Source organism: Sphaeramia orbicularis, chromosome 1 (genome assembly GCF_902148855.1).
Source record: "Sphaeramia orbicularis chromosome 1, fSphaOr1.1, whole genome shotgun sequence".
Lineage (NCBI taxonomy): Eukaryota > Metazoa > Chordata > Actinopteri > Kurtiformes > Apogonidae > Sphaeramia > Sphaeramia orbicularis.
The window spans coordinates 29056578-29074487 of record NC_043957.1 but is presented as its reverse complement, the minus strand read 5'-3'; the positions used below and the strand labels follow the sequence as shown (position 1 = coordinate 29074487).

The window sequence follows — 17910 nt, the reverse complement described above, 5'->3', positions numbered from 1 at the left end:
TCTCTCTCTCCCTCTCTCTCTCTCTCTTTTAGCCCAGCCCCCTTGATCCCCTCTGTCCATTGGTGTCTTCGGGGTCTCTCTTCCCTTTTTTCCCTCCTTCCATAGGTAGTCCATAATGAGTGTCCATTGCTTTTATTACTGCTTGTCCCCCTCCCATCGGCTGCTTTCGCCCTGCCCATGTTTTGTATGTCTCAGTCCGTCCATCTCCTGACGTTCAAGTTCGCAGGAACGTCACGTCCGCACTTGAACTTGCAGCTCAGGGGGGTTTCTTCGTACCCCCATCACCCTCTCCCTCTTTCTCTCTCTCTCTCTCTCTCTTTGCGAAAAAAGTCATGAAGAGCTCCGCACAGCCAGAGACGCGCGCCTCACCCGCTGTATGATCTGCAGTTCTTTTCTTTTTTCTTTTTTTCCCCTTTTGGATGTCAGATGCATCAATGAAGATATTTCACTTGGAGTCTACCTTGTAGGAACGGATTTCCCAATGTGAACTCAGCTGAAAAGCCGCCACTAAACAAACATGTCTCGCCGCAAGCAAGGCAAACCCCAGCACTTGAGCAAACGGGAGTTTTCGCGTAAGTGGAGATGAATTTTGCTGCTTTCTTCCCATCCACGCGACCTGCCTCTTGTCTGTGTGTTTTTTTTCATTTAAGGGCAACTTCCTTGGGAAATGTTTAATAGGTTCGATCAGGCCACGTACGGAACCACTGCTGTCCTCAGTGAAATAACAGACCGCAAACACATGACCAGGACTACAGGTTCTTTAAATGAACATGGAATCTGACTGTGAAAGTTTGGAGGAAATGTGACAGAGAGCGTAAACTTGCCGTAGTTCATGTGTTGTGTAACGCACCCTTCAAGGTTCCTTTCGCCATTATGGACATGCACAACCTTTATGGCCAGAGACCTTTGCCTATATGAAAGCAGCCGGAGCCTGTGTGCCGCTGCGGTCCGTCCATAAGTTTTCATCAGGCGCAAACGGAGGTGTTGTGCGTAAAGCACTTCCACTCCAACAACCCGCATTCTTCTGATGTTTTATTTTCTTTTTCCTGTAAAGGTTGTATTTACAAAGGTTTTGACTGCTTTGGACAAGGGGAAGTGGTGTTTACATATCCACTTGTCCACAGCGCAGAGACCTCGTGTGCGTTACCTATAAGGCACAGTTTATGCCCCACCGTTCACCTCCGCCAAACTGCACTATTACACAATGTTTTAAATGTGTACGAGGTCATGCGATGTCATTAATATAGAGCATTTGCATAAATCCACAGATATCTCCCTGCGCGATACTCTTTATTTTACGAACATGGAGTGAAACGGAGGCAAGTCGTTTTACGCGTGTGCTGTGATAAACTGCATGCTTTTAATAAAAAGTGCATGATGAGATGTTCATAGTATGATGGCACAGCTGTATTTGTGCTGAAATTATTCTTCAGGTTTGATGTGATGATAGAAGGAACTGCATATTCATACGGTCATGTGCGCTCAGTGGATGCGAAAAGGATATGAAACACATACTGTCCTCATTTGAGATCATGGTGAACAGAAGGAGCACATGCATGTCTTTCGTTTTTATATGTTTTCTTCGTCATCGGTCTCCGCTTTCCTCTTTTTTAACCAGTTATGGTTTCGCAACATATATGTGTTCATTTGTAGAATAATTGCAAAAGGTTTTACCAGTGGGGGGCGCAATATGATTGTAGTCTATGTAGGCCACTTATGAACTTGAACTTGATCCACTTTATCCCTGTGCTGCTTGACCAAGCGCAAGCAAGATCGTTTTAGGAGAAACAGCAATTTTATATTTAATGTTCCTTGTCATCCTCATGTGTTATTTATGTGGGAAAGGAAAATATGTAGAAATTTTAAAGAGTTATTTAAAACATGCAGATGTAGACGCAACAGAGGCTGTAACATTTAAGCAAACAATATCGTTTTAATTCATTGTAAAATGATATAGTTTGCAGCAAAATGATTTTGATCCATAATTGTTTTTTTTTTTCTTTTTTTTTTTTTAATTTTAAGGTGAGCTGTTATAAAGCAAAGTGAGGGCTGACTCATAAAGACAGTGTTTATAAAACCAAACTTAAAAAAAACTTCCATAATGTATAAAATGAGAAATTATTTATTTTTGTGATTACAGGGACTGAGTTGATGCAAGTGTAAACTACTTAAATTACCAATGAGGGAAAGAGTCCTAACGACTTGTATGGGAGTAAAACAGGTCTACTCCTGGAGCCCACAGGGAAACACTGGCCTAAACTATTTTAAATTCTGGTGTAGTCAGATGTCTAAAAAAACAAATTGCATTTTAGTTTTCAAACTTATTCACATCACTCTTGCCTGGCATCAAAATTAGATTATTTGGTGTGAAGAAAATCTTTCCACCTAACCCAGCTTCACACATCTTTTCCAATGTCCATGACATAAGCTGGTTAAGATAAGCTCCAGTAAAATAGGAGCAAATTCCCTCATCTTTAATGCAGTTCAACATACAGGTAACAGGGTCTATCTTGCATAGTCCCTCACCACCCTCTCATCTGACCCGACACAGAATTAAAGGTTGCACCGGCTGCAAGAATTCATCAAATCTTATCTCAACATCCCAGTCGGGGCACCCAATGTCGTTTACCGTGTGGCTAGATTACTTCTTTAAAATGCTCTCTCACATTCTCTCTTCTCTCTCTCCCTCTCTCTCTCTGTCGGTACTTCAGGGACCTACTCCACATCCAACCCCTCAATGTCTAACCTTGGTTCACGAGATCCCAGCACTTTTAACGAAATGGGGTCCAATCATCTTGAACTCAAATTAGAATCTATTTTTTGATTCTCAGAGGTGTTAGGTTCATTAAAAAAGCGAGATTGGCAGCACAATAAAGAGGGTCAAGCAACTTAATCGTTTGGCTGCTGCCTGCAAGCTGAACATGTCAGTCCTTATCGAAGTAGTCTCTGTGCTCTTTCTTTCTTTCTTTCTAAAAGTTTTTTATACACATCTTACAACATGACCTTATTACTGTAGATGTTGGTCTATTTCAGCTGTACTGTGCTATATAACTGATGTACATGTTTACAAGCTGCACAGAACCACAGCCTCTCTGTTCTGTGTCTCACATGTTTTTCCTTGTCTGTTCATCCAGCTGAGCCACTGTCAGGTGTTTTACCAGAAGAAGACTCTCAGGACTCCCCCAGGCTGGGAGTGGCTCAGGGTGAGCCCCTAAAAGGGGACCAGGACCTGCTGACCTGCGGCCAGTGCCACTCTCGTTTCCCCCTGGCTGACATCCTGCTGTTCATTGAACATAAACGGAGGCAGTGCCATGGGAGCCTCTGTACGGACAAAAGTTTGGACAGGCCACCATCCTCCCCTCTTGCCTCGCCCCTCTCCACATCCTCCTCACACTCGCGGACCCATCAACACCCACGGAGGGTGTGTCACCCCGTGGAGGTGGCTGTTCAGGTGTCGCCACAAGATGAGGATTGTTTATCTGCACCCTTGTCAGGAATAATCCCCAAGCAGGAGAACATTACAGGTAAACATACAGCATTGTATCAACTGCACTGTAGGAGTAAATGACTGAATAAAAAATGTGAAAATGGATTATGTGGTGTGTCACACTCTGAAGAGGTTCATAGAGGGGTAAAGCGAATGAAATTATCTGATTTGTGTGGTTTTGCTTCTGGTAGTGTGAATGTATCCCATCTGCATAAATAGAGTGCAAGAAACAAACTGCTGCTGCATTTAGGACCAAATTTAGGACCAGTGAATCTCCCTCAGCTGAGCCATGAACCCACATGAAGACCAGCCATCCTGAAAATGATTGTGAGAAAAGGAAACATTTGCAGACAGTGAAAAAGACACACAGAGACAGACAAAGAAAGAAATTATAAAAGAGAACAAAAAAGGTTTTTTTTTTTGGTGTGATGCTGCATCACAGATGTGCTCAGATCCTGTGGCCTCCACATTTTCTCTCATGTGGTGGTGAGAGCAGTGTCTCTATCCCTCCCTGGCTTATTACACTGCCATATCTCTAGTTCCCTCAAATATGCGCCTGCAAAGGCTCACTCTGATGCTAAAATTAAAAAGAGATAGAAAAGAATGTAATTATGCTGAACTGTCAAGGAAGAAGCATTTATTTGAGGAACCCAAGAGCCACTAATTGTCAGTGTTTTTCTTGATTTGAGTAATTAAGGACTTCTTAAGACGGCTGGTCGGTTTGTTGGTTGTCCACTGGGGCTAAATGAGGCTGGAGTGAAAACATGAGTCGCTGTGCAAACAAGCATGAGTCCTTTATGACTAGTCTTACTGAGTGAGGTTTGATTTTAACCAGCTTATCTGAATATGTATTAATTTCCTTTAACACATCCGATATCGTAGGCCAGATTGCATTCATAGTCTGGCAGTTGGGATTTAATTTAAGATAAATGCATGAAGAACAGCACTCAACAATACACACTGCTGTACTGTATTAGTAAGGGCTGCAGCTTTTCAGATCACATTTTAAAGCAAGTACAGCTTTCGTTAAGTGTTTAGGCCTCCGCCATACAGAATGACCACTGTTCATTAGTGTGCGGTTTGCTGAGTCTTCCCTGTGTGTGAGCGCACATACATGCACACGACACATAATCACACACACACACACACACACACACACACACACACACATCTGACATGCCTTTTGGCCTTGTCAGCTGTTCGAACATGTTTTTCTTTGCTCATTTAGATCATCATGCACTGGAGTTCACATGATATCGTAAGGTCAGCATTTTGAGCAGGGTTTTATTTTTAGGCCTTATGTATTTGAATGTTATGTAACAATCAAAGATGGCTTGGATTGATAATGAATACATTCACTTTGAGAGAATCTGCATTGTGATCCTTCCTTTCACTGCGATAACCCTCTCTTACCTGCTCTTTGTGTTCATCTATACTCCTTTTCGTGTCAGTGTGATAGCAGAGACCAATGTATAAGGTCAAGATTACAGATAAGGAAAAGGTAAACCCGCAAGGGAAGTTGCAGGAGATACAGCCACGATGCAGATCAGACTCCACATCAGTCACATATGCATAGAAGTCAGCCTCCCCCACCTCTGTTTTCCATACCCAAGATTGATGGATCCAGACTGGCAGTGCCAGTGCGCCACCCCATACCCCATATGCTAGCTGCCATGTTCTTTCACCCCACTCAGTTAGAAGATGACACTGAGATGAGGCATCTCAATACACATTCTCCCACTGCGCTGCATCTCTGCCATCCTGGATTCATGTCCAATTCATCTATTACATTTCTCACAAGCTGTATCTTTAAAAATGTTCTCTAAGCTGGTAAATGTGATTCGTCCTTTCCCTCCATTGATGACAGATTTAAGTAGAAAAGAGTTTTAGTTACATTTAGGGAAGAACTGATGCCCAGAATGGTTGAACCTGAAGGTGGGGGTAGTGGGGTGGGATGGGGTAGGGTGTTCTCTGCAGTACACTAAAAAACGAGAGATGAAGCTCTTGGTTTTCTTCTACGGGGCAGCTTAGACTGTCTGGGAGTCTTCTGGCTGCAGCTGGGGCTGGGGTCTGCAGTCTGGAGCCCTGGGCCGTTAGAAGAGGGCAGAACAGCCTGTGTGCCGTCATTTGCATGATAAACAATTTAAGATATGCATAGGGACACCATAGCTTGTCTCCAGATTATGGATGGCCCAGAAAAAGACCAGATGACGGTTTCACACACAAACTGGAGCGTACTGTAAAAACTGGATTTATTTCACAGGATATAATCACAATTAAAGAGGTATACCAGTGAAGTAGATTCATGGTTTGTATTTACATTCACATTCATTATTCTGTGAACAGGATAAATGGGATTGTTATCAGTGGGATAAGTGATCGTTTGGTCTTCCTGCACTAAGTAATTGGAGCAAGATGCTTTTCATTGTTATAATTTAGGATTAGGACCATTGAAGAACTACACTACTGTGTATAGGCCTTATCATGTCCTACATACCATATTTTTACAAATCATTTGTCTTCACTGGATTTTTTTAACTGTTGCACTATGAGTAAATGTTGTCCTGGTATTGCTACATTACAGTGGTGTGTATTTATCCATCCCAGCATTAACACCTCTTGCATTCTTGCCAGTGTAGTCATGTGTGTTAATGAGGCCATTGTAGCTGCTCAAATCGACCACCATCTCACACTTCTGCCTCTTTCCACCACTCTGCCTCCATTGTAACCTGGGTTCTGAATCAATACTGAGTTAATTATGGCAACCACCTTTCCCCTTCTTTTCTCTATGAGGAGGAAAACATTCAAACAGCAGAGCAATATTTCTTGCAACACCTCTCTCTGGCGATGTCTGTAGTGTGTCTTCCTGCAGCAGCTTGCCTGTCCTGCTCGTCCCTGTGTGTTGTGGAGACAAAGGTATTTAGCAAGCTCCATATTGGCACCGTGCCACCTTTCTCCAAACCACCAGCCTCCCCCCCCATTCCATCTCTCCTTCATAAGCACACACATATACACACAGGATATCTGTCAGGCAGAACTGGGGGGCTGGGCAGTGCCTGGCGAGTGTGTGAGCAGAGGGGGGTGAGGCTCCTTGGTAGTGATATCTTTTTTCTGTGGCCAGTGTCGGTCTGTGTGCGTGTGCATATGGGTCGGGGTGCAAGTTCACATGCGGTGTGTGCCTTTCTGTGATCACTTTAATTGATACTGAAAAGGCACAGATGCATGCTATTGTAATTATTGGACACCGGCTAATATTTTCAACATAAGCACTCCATTGTCTGCTAAAACTGACTCTAATTTGATCCTACAGTTGCTCTGGGCTCTGATAAAATCGGTTCTATTTTTGGCTGTGGGCTCTGCTAAGTTTTAATGAAGGTGAACAGTACTGGTTTTTAGGATGAATTTTTCATAGAGGACATTCTTGTTTTCTCAAGCCAAGCTCTAAACACCCACAAATGTTGTCGGCAGAAACAACCCCTTTTTTTGGTGTTAAACAGAGTGTTAGCTACTCTGGCTGTATTAAAAGTGCTGAAAAGTGTAGCTGATGTTTACATCCAGAGTGTGCATGCTGGGTGAAACTGTATGTGCATGTGTGTTTGAATGCGGTTTTGACCACTTAAACTGTTTATAGCTTTTAGTTTGTGTGTGTGTGTGAGAGGCAGAAAAAGTGTGTATCGAGGTGTTTGTTAAAGCTTTACTACCCTGGGCGTGCAGGCTGAACATGAAAGGGTCTTTGACTTGGCAACGCTTGCCTGAGGACACCCCTCTGTGGACCATGCCAGGCCAGACTTGGCACAGAGCACTGGGCCTGAGGGACAGACAGGGCATAAATGTGTGTGTGTGTGTGTGTTTGTGTAACACGGAGGTAGAGGAGGTGTATCTGTGTCTTAAAGTGATGTTTTGTGGGTTTAGGAAGCAGAACTTATGGTGAGGTGGCGGGTTTGTGTCTGACAGACAGCGGGAGTGTACCTAAGGGTAGGTATGCAGTAGTGTGTGTGTGTGTGTGTGTGTGTGTGTGTGTGTGTGTCTGCACTGTCCTCAGGGCTCCTGGCTTGTGCTTCCTGTGTCTCTGTTTGTCTTCTAACAACCCTGGTACCACAGCCTCAGGCCATTCAGGTGGAGGCTAGTTGAAGTATGCACACACATAGAAACACACAAACATGTAGACAACAAAGGCACACACATACACACTAATGCATCCACCCACTTAACCAACCCACAAACATGCACAGACACACACCTGTTCTATGTACACAACAATGTGCCCCCCAGATGCACATGCACACAAACACAGATGTACAGTGTAAACCCCCTCCTGTGAACCTGTGTTATGTCTGTATTAAATGTGTTGTGGCAGTGGTCCCATGAAGTGTTGTGACTTGATGAGATCTGTCAGAAACATATGATCCTTATTTCGACCCCCTCCCCTCCTGTTCTTTGTCTCGTTCCCCTCTGTCTCTCTCTCTCTCTCTCTCTCTCTCTGCCTTGCTGTCCTCGTCTGTCGTGCACTCCCTCAAAGCAGTAGTTTGTCTCGGGGGAGTCGAAACGCAAAGTTTTGGCTACATTAGAGTGTCTACACCTCTCAAAGACTTCCAACATCCACTCGAGCTCATTCTCCCTCTCTAAGAATTGGCTGCAGAACAAGCCAGATGACACACACAACACAAATGCGCACACACAGCCGTTTTCAATCCCCTCTACCTACTGTCAAATCAAACCATACAACAGAAACAACCTTGTTTGTCCACAGCCACGTCACAAAGGATGAAAAAGTACTCTCAGAAGTAAGTGTGTCCTGCCGTCGTCCTGTCAATAGTGTGGCAGACAGTCACATCACAGGGTCAGGGGTCATCTGACAGCGTCAGGGCCTGTCACGCCAGCCGCCGGCTTCACCACCTGCAGGTTAATGACTTTATTTTTAGACAGAAAAGAAAGAGGGAAGAAAAAGCATCTTTGATACAGCTGTAGCTCAGGAGGTGGCAAATGTGAACAAAAAGGAGAGAAGAGGTATTTTAGGAATTAGGGAGTTTAGTTTGGGGTTAGCGTGCATACAACATAATTCATGTTGCAGATAATTATTTATTATGCCACAATGCTGCAGGTCCTTACTCATAGATTGATTTTGTTTCTCTCTCTCAGGGTGTTTTTAAAATCTTTTATCAGTAATTACTATGTCATGTCAACCTATGCTGCTCCTATTGTGACTGTAATGTTTATAGCTGTGGGGCTGAAGGACCATTGCTTTGTCTTCCTCATACTCATGGTGATAATGCTAAGGCCATGGGAGAGCCACAGAGACAAGGGCGTCATGTTAGTCTGAACCCACTGATCCTGGTCACTATCTGTCTCTCTAGTGTTCTTCCTCCACTATCTGTCCCACTACAGGTCTCAGCACTGGGTTTGGCCTGTCAGTATGTGTGTGTGGGTGCAGGCGTGTATGATAATGCATAAATGTGTGTCTGTGTGTCTATTTGTACCTTTTGTATGTGGGTGGGTGGTCGTCTACAGCTGTGTCTCGCCAGCCTTATCTCTACTACAGAGATACGAGACAGAGAGGGCCCCTGTGTCTGACGTTACACTTGTGAAAACTCACAGCCTTATGTTTGTATGTGAGTGGGAGATAGGCTTGGAGTGCTTTAACACGTACATGTGTATGCAAAGCATGTCTACTGCTGCACTTATTCATAAATGTATACTAATAGGTTACTGTATTCCTCAGGGGGTTTTGTGTTCAAAAGCTCATTGCCTCGTAATAGCTCAAGTTAACTGAACATTTGATCTTAGATTTAAATCCCATGTCTTTTAAATGATGATCTTAAGATAGGGCGTTCATTCATTTTTCAGAGACTCTTAATTTGGGTATTAGAATGACTTGAGGCTATATGAGGGTATTGGTGTAGAGTAGTTTGCTTTCATTCTTGTATGAAAAGCATGCAGGCACAAGCTGGCTCACCACTAAGAGCGGCACACACATCACAATCACTTGTGCATTCATGCATGCACACACACATACTTACACCTCCACTCACTCCCCCACACCAAACTGACCCCCAACCTTCAGTGCACACAGACACACGCTCATAAATGCACACTCCTGTCCCAGGCACCCTTTACTTTTGCAGGCTGAATCTCACTGATAACATGCTGGCGCCCTCATTTAAATTTGAAGCGCTTCTTTAATCTTCAAAGGCCTGATTGCTTTATGAATATGCATGGACTGAGCTGACTCTCAGTTCATTACCTTGTTGTAAATTCTAATGACCATTAGGGCCCCGCGCGGTAATTGCCAATTGTTTTGCATTTTTGATTAGCCCATTACTGGAGTGCATTCTGAACATGTCTGCCCTGCCTGCCTGCCAGGCCATGGTAAAAAGTGGGTAGAGGGAGGGAGAGAGGAAGAGGAGAGAAAACAGGAGAGTGCAAGGTATAGTGAAACATGGTTTAGGCAGTGAAAATTTCAGCGCTTGGCTCAAAATGATTTGTTTAGGGAGGAAGGTTAGGGGTGCTTGAGGGGGGGAAGATAGACACAAAGCAAGAAATGTAGAACTGGTTGTTCCCTGAGCAAACTACGTCCAGTTTGTTTCTGCTGAGCTTGAGCGCAGAAGACTATGTACCTGTCGGCATACATGTGTATTTGTTGACTGTGAGCATGGATGTCTTCCCTGACTGTGTGTGCTTGTCCAAGTTTGCGTGCCATTGCGTGTGTTGGCTGGGGCAGGCGGTGTGCTAGGAGGTTCTGCCAGTGCATCCCAATGTATGCTGTGCCTGGGACTTATGAAAGATTGATGGCTCCTAGCAGAATGGCATCGCCCTGCTACAACTAGATAACATCTAATGGATAATTTAGAGCTCTAAAACCAGCAGGCCAGTCCCCTCTCTAGCAGGCTAGTGAGGACAGCTGCTGGGCTTTTGGGGCCGCTGCCGTGGCCGTGTGTGTCAGAGAGAGAGAGCCATGAGGACAAGCAGAGAGAAGAGGACGAGGGAGTGGGATGGGGAGCAAGAGAGAGTGAAATGTGTTTGAGTGTTTGTGTGACCATGGCGTGACTGCTACTCCCTCTCCCAAAGCTGTAGTGTGCTGGTGGCGTGAAGAGGTGATTAGCCAGCTCTTGTCACAATTGTTTGCCAGAAAAAGTCTCTCTCAGGCCCTATAAGTATATGCACCTTTACTTGTTAATATCCCAGTAATATTCCATGAGCTGGAGTCATTTTTCCATGTAAAACACTTTTAAACAGCCTGCTCAGAAGCAAGGACAGTTTTTGGAAAGGTATAGTGAGCTAGGTATAGTGACCCAAAAGCAGAGGCCACTACATGAAATCAGATAAGTGATCACAATATGTGAGACAGCTTTCAGTGTAATGTTGTGATGACAGTACCACTAACATCAGTTCCATTAGTTTGAAGTAGTTATATCTAATTGGGAGGAAGTTTTTTAAGTCCACTATTCTGCAGCCTTTCTGGCAAATTAAATCAGTCTTTTTCAGTGCTTCCTTTTTTTCATAGTTTCAAAAACAACAAATAAAAGTAATATTTTGCCAGATGCAAAAGTTGTAACAGTTATTATATTTATGAATGATTAAAAAAATTTTCCCATTTAAAAAAACAACCTGAGATATTGCAGGAATCTCGTACTAACAGTGTGTTTTCTCGTACTGTCTATTTGTCTCATGCACCATTCATAATCTCCATAGTGTTTACACACAGCTCGTAGGCCTACTGTCAGTCTCTTATTCCCACACTATTAAGCTGTTGACAGTTTGGTTAATCGTCCCCCAGTATGACTTCGGGGAATCCGAGAGGGGTCAGCAGAGTTTGTCTCAGAGGTGTGGAGAGAAAGCGGCAGCATACGTCTGTGTGTCCATGCTATTCTCTGCTCCGTGGCATTCCTTCATGTCATGAATTTGTCTTCTTTGAGCAAAGAGGTGGACTGAGGATCTGTCTTTGCTCTGGTCTTGGAGGGACCTGACACAATGGGGAAATTGTCCAGCTCAGGCAAGTAGCTAGTCCAAGTTAGCAAAGCTGGCTGGCTGGTCCATGTCCACCCTGTGTGTGTTCACACTCACACACATACAGATTGAGAGAGAGACGTAGCAGCAGCAGCAGCATAGCCGACTATGGCCAAAGGAGTCTCAGGCAGACAGCATGATAGATGGCTTTGTTAAAGGGTCCCAGGGTGTCCCCTGAACTTGAAGCACTCTGTTTATCTTGAATAGGAGAAGCACAGAGTGTTGGGGGGCAGTGAGGAGGAGGAGGAGGAGAGGGAGAAAGGGAATGATATAGCTTTCAGGGGAAGGGAAAGAAAGGGAGTGGGGGAGGAGGGAGAGGGAGAGTGAGGGTCTGTATCTGGGCAGGCCTGGCTGGGGGTTGGGGAGGTTAAGGGGGGGTCGTGAGCAGGCACGGCTGCTGGAGAGACAGAGAGGAGAGAAAGAGGGGGATGGGGCAGCTCTCCTCATAGCTGTCCATTAACAGATGAACTTGGCAATGGTCCAGGCCTCAAAGGTCTTGGGAGACAGGCACTCGCACATGTGCACGCACATACACATTGATGCACTCCTCTCTGGTACCTGCTGACTGCCGATGGAATGCCACCATGGTTCTTTTTTGTCCAGAGGCAGAAAAGGACACGTCTCCGGTTCACCTATGTCAGAACCAGTTCAGACCGGTTAGCCAGCCAGGCCGAAGGAGGCAGTCGGACAGGCCTCGTTTCGACCAGCCCTCCTCTCGCTTCTCTCCAGCTTGCCTCTTCTTGCCCTCCTCTGTTTTTCAGGCTTTAGCGGAGGAAACAGAGAGAACCTCTAACCTGAGGGCACAGGACAATGTAGAGGAGAGAAAAAAGAAGTGAGGGAGCGTGGGAACAAAGTGAGAGACGAATGGATCCGGTCGTAAACAGGGTGGGAAGAGGAGGGAAAAGTGTTTGGTTGTTGTTGGTGCTCTTCTCTTGATGGGGCAACATGAGCTTAACACCGCTGCCGCTATTGTGTACTGAAAACATTACAGCAAACATGAGAGTTGTGAAAACTGGGGGAGAGAATTTGATATGGAAGATGTACATAATGGACTGTTGTGTTGTGTGGGCGAGCAGCCTTCTAACTGTGACAGCTTTATTTGCATGAGTATATCCGTTGATGCATATATCACCTATGTACACGTGTGGCAGTAATGGCAGTCGTGTCTGTGAATGTGTTTGTGTCTGTGTACGCTATGAAATATAGACACATCTCTCCAAATTACGACTCACATGTGTCCCTTGGGTTTTGAGAGCAGGCTGTTCACTATCCCACTTCAAATGCTTTCAGCTCGCACACACCCTGCTTCGAGATGGCACATCAGAAAAGCTCTGTCACATCACGAACATCTGAGGAATCAGGGAAGAGGAGTTCATCACCGTAGGATTGTAGAATTTCTTCATTTGAGTTCTTGCTAGACCATTAAACTGAGGCTCAGGCTGACATGCTTATGGAAAGATGTAAAATCAAAATCTCTGCTTCGATGAAAAAAATTGCACAACACTGAAGATGCCTAAATGTAAAAGTGAAAAAGAACAAAAGTGCTGAGAAAAGTGATTTGTAGAGTACTATATTTGTGTGAAAATGTGTGCTATGTGGAGGTTTATCCAAGAATAGGAGGAGATAAGGTGTCCCCTTTTCAGCTCACCATACAGGTGCTCTCTCTTTCTCTTTTTCTGTCTTTCCTTTGTCAAGTTCCCTGATCTACTTCGGGAAACCTTTCTAATCACATTTCAATAGGCCATGAGGCCTGTTTTGTGAAACAGAAATGTTCAAATAATCACCATGTATGCGCCACTCATCAATCTGTACATCTCTAGTCTTATACGTGTCCACTTCATATCATTAAGTGATATGTGGCGTGTCATTGTTAATATCATAGAGGGCCTCCTGTTTCATATGAAGTTTAATTTAAGGACAGTTGTAATGCATCTTGTGTCAAGAGTCGTCACTGGTTGATAGAGTGAGGTTTTTTTTTAGTTTATCATATGCATGCTGGGGGGCAAACATGGATAATGAATCTTTGCGTGTCTGTGTGCATGTGTTTATATGTGTGTCCATGTAAATGCATGCAATCCCATTTGCATTTGCTTTGCATGTATTTCACACATGCTCACATTAATTTGTTATTTATAAAGAAGGTTCTTCTTTTCATCTTCCCTCTTCTTTGGTCTTTTCTTCCAGCCCTCCAGCTCTTGCTCTATTTCTCAGAAACATGTTTTCTTTTCCAAAACTCTTGCATGGCTTCTTTGGTGCCAAAGCCAACTAAATATATTGCTTGTATGTGTGTGTGTGTGTGTGTGTGTGTGTGTGATGATGCCTGTTTTATAATACCCCCCTACGAATTTGCATATGTATATGTGCAGATTGTATGAGAAGAGCTCTCACACTTAGAGCAGTTGGATAGGGAGGGCAATGGGGGCCGATGCAAGGGTTGTGTGTATAGTTTATATGTGTGTGTGTGTGTGTGTCAAAAAGGGGGGGGGGGGGGTCGTATTTGCGCTTTCACCCCCCAGACAAAGCCGGCCACTACTCCCAGATGGTAGTCTGCTCTCTTCGGCCATGTGTCTGGTTGTGGATGTGTGCGTGTATTTATGGACAGAGACAGATACAAAGACGGCGAAAGTGAAGGAGAAAGATGCAGGGAGAGGATGCTAATGCAGTCCAAGCATGAGTGTTCACAGGCATTAACTTTGTGAAAAGTGTCAAATTTTGTGGACAGTTTTGCATGATGTGGCTAAAAGCAAAAATGTCAGTGAAATATGGCATGTTGTCTGTGTCTCATGATGCATTTATTGAAATGGACAAAGTGAGAGGTACCCAGAAGAAATGATGCTGTGAAGTGAAACATGAACTGATAGAAAGACAAGGGGGTAAGGGGAGGTTGGAGTGGGATGGAGGTGAGGACTGATCGTTCTTTGTCTTAATGCTGATGACCTAGAGATGTCCATGAACATCTGGCTAATGGGGTCAGTGTTCAGGACCAGACGTCAGGATTATGGTTACGTCAGCTGTCGACTGGACAGTACGTGAAGAATGGACGAGGTATTGTTTATAGTGTAGAGACTATGGGATGAAACTAAGTTTGACTGTATGTGTGCACTAAGGGAACAGCATTTCAGTTGAGAAAAACAAAACACAACCCAAATACAAAAAAAGAAAAACAATGAACAACCTTCATCTTTCTTGTTTGTGTTGTTTATTTACAAATGTCTTTCAGATGTCAGGTTTAAAGTATCCAGCTTGGGAAATACTTCGAAGCGTGTTACAGGTCCTGCTAGTCAATGTAAAATTCTGCCTAAGGGCTCGGCCTAAATCCTCGTGTCCCCCTGGGGCTGTATGTTAAGAAAGGGGTTATCTATCGCTTGGACAGATTCCAGATTCTCTGACCTTGATGTTTGTTTTCCTTGTATCCCCAGACATAAACATGGCTCTTGCATCCAGACAGACGTACAGGAAGTTAGCCTCTCTGATGTCTCTCTCTTGCATTTGACTTCTTGGTGAAAACCGGGAAGATGTATTGAGTTTAAAAACACGCTCACATGTGTGTGTGCATGAGTACCAAGTCATGCCAAATGGTGTGTGTACCTTTGTGCACCTCCACACCTCCCTCCCTGGCCTCTTCTCCGCTCTCATACCTGTCAGACTGGTTCTCTCTCTCTTTCATTAAAGCAAAGCCCTTCTCCTTTTTCTTGACCAGGTAGTATTTTGTTATCAGACAAGAAACCAGACTCCCTTATGACAACCCTTTACCCCATAGTTCAAAGTGCCAAGATAACCACTCGCTATTTATACCTTTATTGAGGCAAGCCCTTCTCTGCCAGTGAGCGGTCTGGCAGGGAGTGCTTTCCATGCTGGACATGCCCTGTTCTCCCCAGGCTCTGGTACTGCTGTGGTCTGCCAAGTTGCAGGGCCAGATTGCCTGTAATAGGCCTGCCATTTCCCTCTCATCATCTGTCAGCACTCTGGATCCAACTGCAAGGTCCAATGAGGGCTACCACTCTCCAATTAAAAAGGTTAATTTGCCCTCGCCCACCCCTCCCCCATAACAGTTTGCTATGTCTTCATTAGCACTAATTTGTATCTCACTGTTAGTTTTCCTTTACCTCTCAAATCTCTTTTCTGTCCTCATTGAGACAGTTGCATTTTTAAAACCATTATAGTACAATAAAGAGGATAATGGATGTAAATTTAGGACACGGTTGCTTCAGTGTGCTGCACAGTTTGTATTAAAACTGGCTTCTGACTTTAACTAAACCAACCATTCCTAGTCGAGGAATAACTGTTATGCGATGCCATTCAGTTTGTTTGTGAAAATAGAACTAATGTAATGTAGAAAAACAATGCACTGCTTCTGAAAGGGTTTTCAGAAGCTCAGGTTGTTCAACAAGTGGCAGAAAATGCATTACACTGTTTTAGAGGAATAGTGTGGATTTGGGAATTAAGATAAACCTTTCATGGCCTTTTACTACAGACTAGGAGAAAGGTGGATGATTATTGTTTATTAATGTTGTGTTTTTCCTGTTTTTAAATTATACGTTAGATTTTAATGGATGTGGTTTGCAAGTGAGATTTGTTCCAATGGGACAGAAACTCGCTAACATACTTTTGTCTAAGTGAATGAGTTTCTGGTTTGGACCTGTTTCACTTCCAACTGTCTCTGTATCTCTACTTAGTGCACTCTTTTTTCATTTTTTTTTCTCATTTTTGCTTCTCTCACTTCCCACTTCCTCCTTCATTGCCTCCACTCCTGCCATCTTATTATCCAAGAGGGCTTGAAGGAAAGGAGCCTCGTGCATTTATTCCCATCTCTGCTTCTTGCCGTAAGCTACAGCAGTGGCATCACATGGCAAAGTAGCCTCTTCCCCCTCAGTTTATCTGAGTAAAATGGATGTGTGTGGATGGACTTGTCTCTCTGTGAACCTTAAGCCCAGGAAGGAAGCTGCCCCTAACCACTGCCTGTGCTGCTGCTTTCTGTCAGTTACCACTGCTGTCAAACTTCCATGCTTGTGTCAGGCTAACACTGCCAGCAAAATGTTGTGGGCTTTTCTGTGTTTACTTTGGGGTATCTAAGTCTGTAGAGGCAGGATATCGAGAAGGCAGTTCAATTCTAGCATTTGTTTTTTTTTTTTGTTTTTTTAAGGATAATTCTGGCTAACTTTTTGTCATTGTTTAATTACAGTTTATAACACATCCTATTCAACTTTATGCTATTTCACTGACTAATGTTTTTGTTTTTGCTGAATTCATCTTGTGAAACATAATTTCAAACCTTAGTCCTTAGTGATTCTTTTTACAAAGTATATTTGCAGAAACAAATGAAAGTTTATTGAATTTGATGGAAATGGGTTTTTACTATTTTGGCAATGTTTTTAACAAATGAAATGCAAATGGTATTTTCAATCATTCAATGCACAAAGCATCTGAAAGATTAGGCAACTATTATGAATTAGCGCCAAATATATGCTTTTTCATGCAATTATTTTACATTAATAAATCAACTGTGGCAGCTGTGTTGTCATCTGGTGTTAAGTACACTGGCATACTAAATGAAATTGAGGGTCACTCTTCATAGTTTTAGTGAGTAACATAAGCTAATGACTTGGAAGGATGAACAGGAGGTGGAGATAAAGGGGAAGAGAGGGAGGGAAGAAGGGGGACGTTGTCTGGCTTCCTCACCCGCCATTAAGGGCCTGCGCCTGGACAGGGAGAACAGGCCAGTTTCCCATGCACTGGCAGTGCAGGCGAGCCCTCTTTGGTTACACAAAATGTCTGCCTGTATGGCCACGAAGAGAGATATTATTAGCGTTATTTTGCCTTAGTTATCTGAGAGCATAGTGCTTTTAGGCCTACTTGTTTGAGTGGCTGACAGACACTTGAGTTTCTACAGCAGATTAAATGAAATTTTAGCAGCTTTTTCTTGGGGCCAGGCCATAAAACCACACAAAGGAAGCAGCTGCCACTAATGTAATCTAGAATGGGGTGCTGCAGTGTAAAGCTGTCCACCACTCTTTTGTTTTTCCCTTCTTCTCCTCTCCACAGCTTTTTACACCATTCTTGACACCCTTCAACTACACCACTTCCTCTTCAGATAATATCCTTGTTCTCTCGGTGCCCTTAATTCCTCTTTTCATCAGCTACCCCTGTGTGTGCTGGAAAAGGTGATGAAACCGGACGAGAGTAATAAAGGCCATGTGTTTTAAGAGCAAACATATCTTTTTATGTCTTTATATGTCTACACGGTAGAGTCAAAGGTACATGAGATAGCCACCGGGTCGCCTCCAAAGCTTTCTTGGGCACTTTCACCCACTAGGATATTTTCTGTAGGCCAACACCATATCAGCTGGACATGTATGGAATGAGCCTATAGGATCTTTACAGTTTGACCTTGTGCAAACCCACAAAGTTCAGTTCTCGGA

The 17910-nt window shown here is 43.8% G+C and overlaps 1 protein-coding gene across 1 annotated transcript in view; it reads left to right on the top strand.

Annotated features, from left to right (window-relative positions):
- The first annotated feature begins 185 nt into the window (after window positions 1–185).
- The window catches only part of LOC115427688 (B-cell lymphoma/leukemia 11A-like), a 33851-nt gene continuing 16126 nt past the window's right edge, over window positions 186–17910 (top strand). The window contains exons 1-2 of the mRNA XM_030146350.1: window positions 186–572; window positions 3135–3524. Of these exons, the coding sequence (XP_030002210.1) occupies window positions 518–572; window positions 3135–3524 (445 nt within the window). The 5' untranslated portion in view covers window positions 186–517. The remainder of the gene's footprint in view (window positions 573–3134; window positions 3525–17910) is intronic.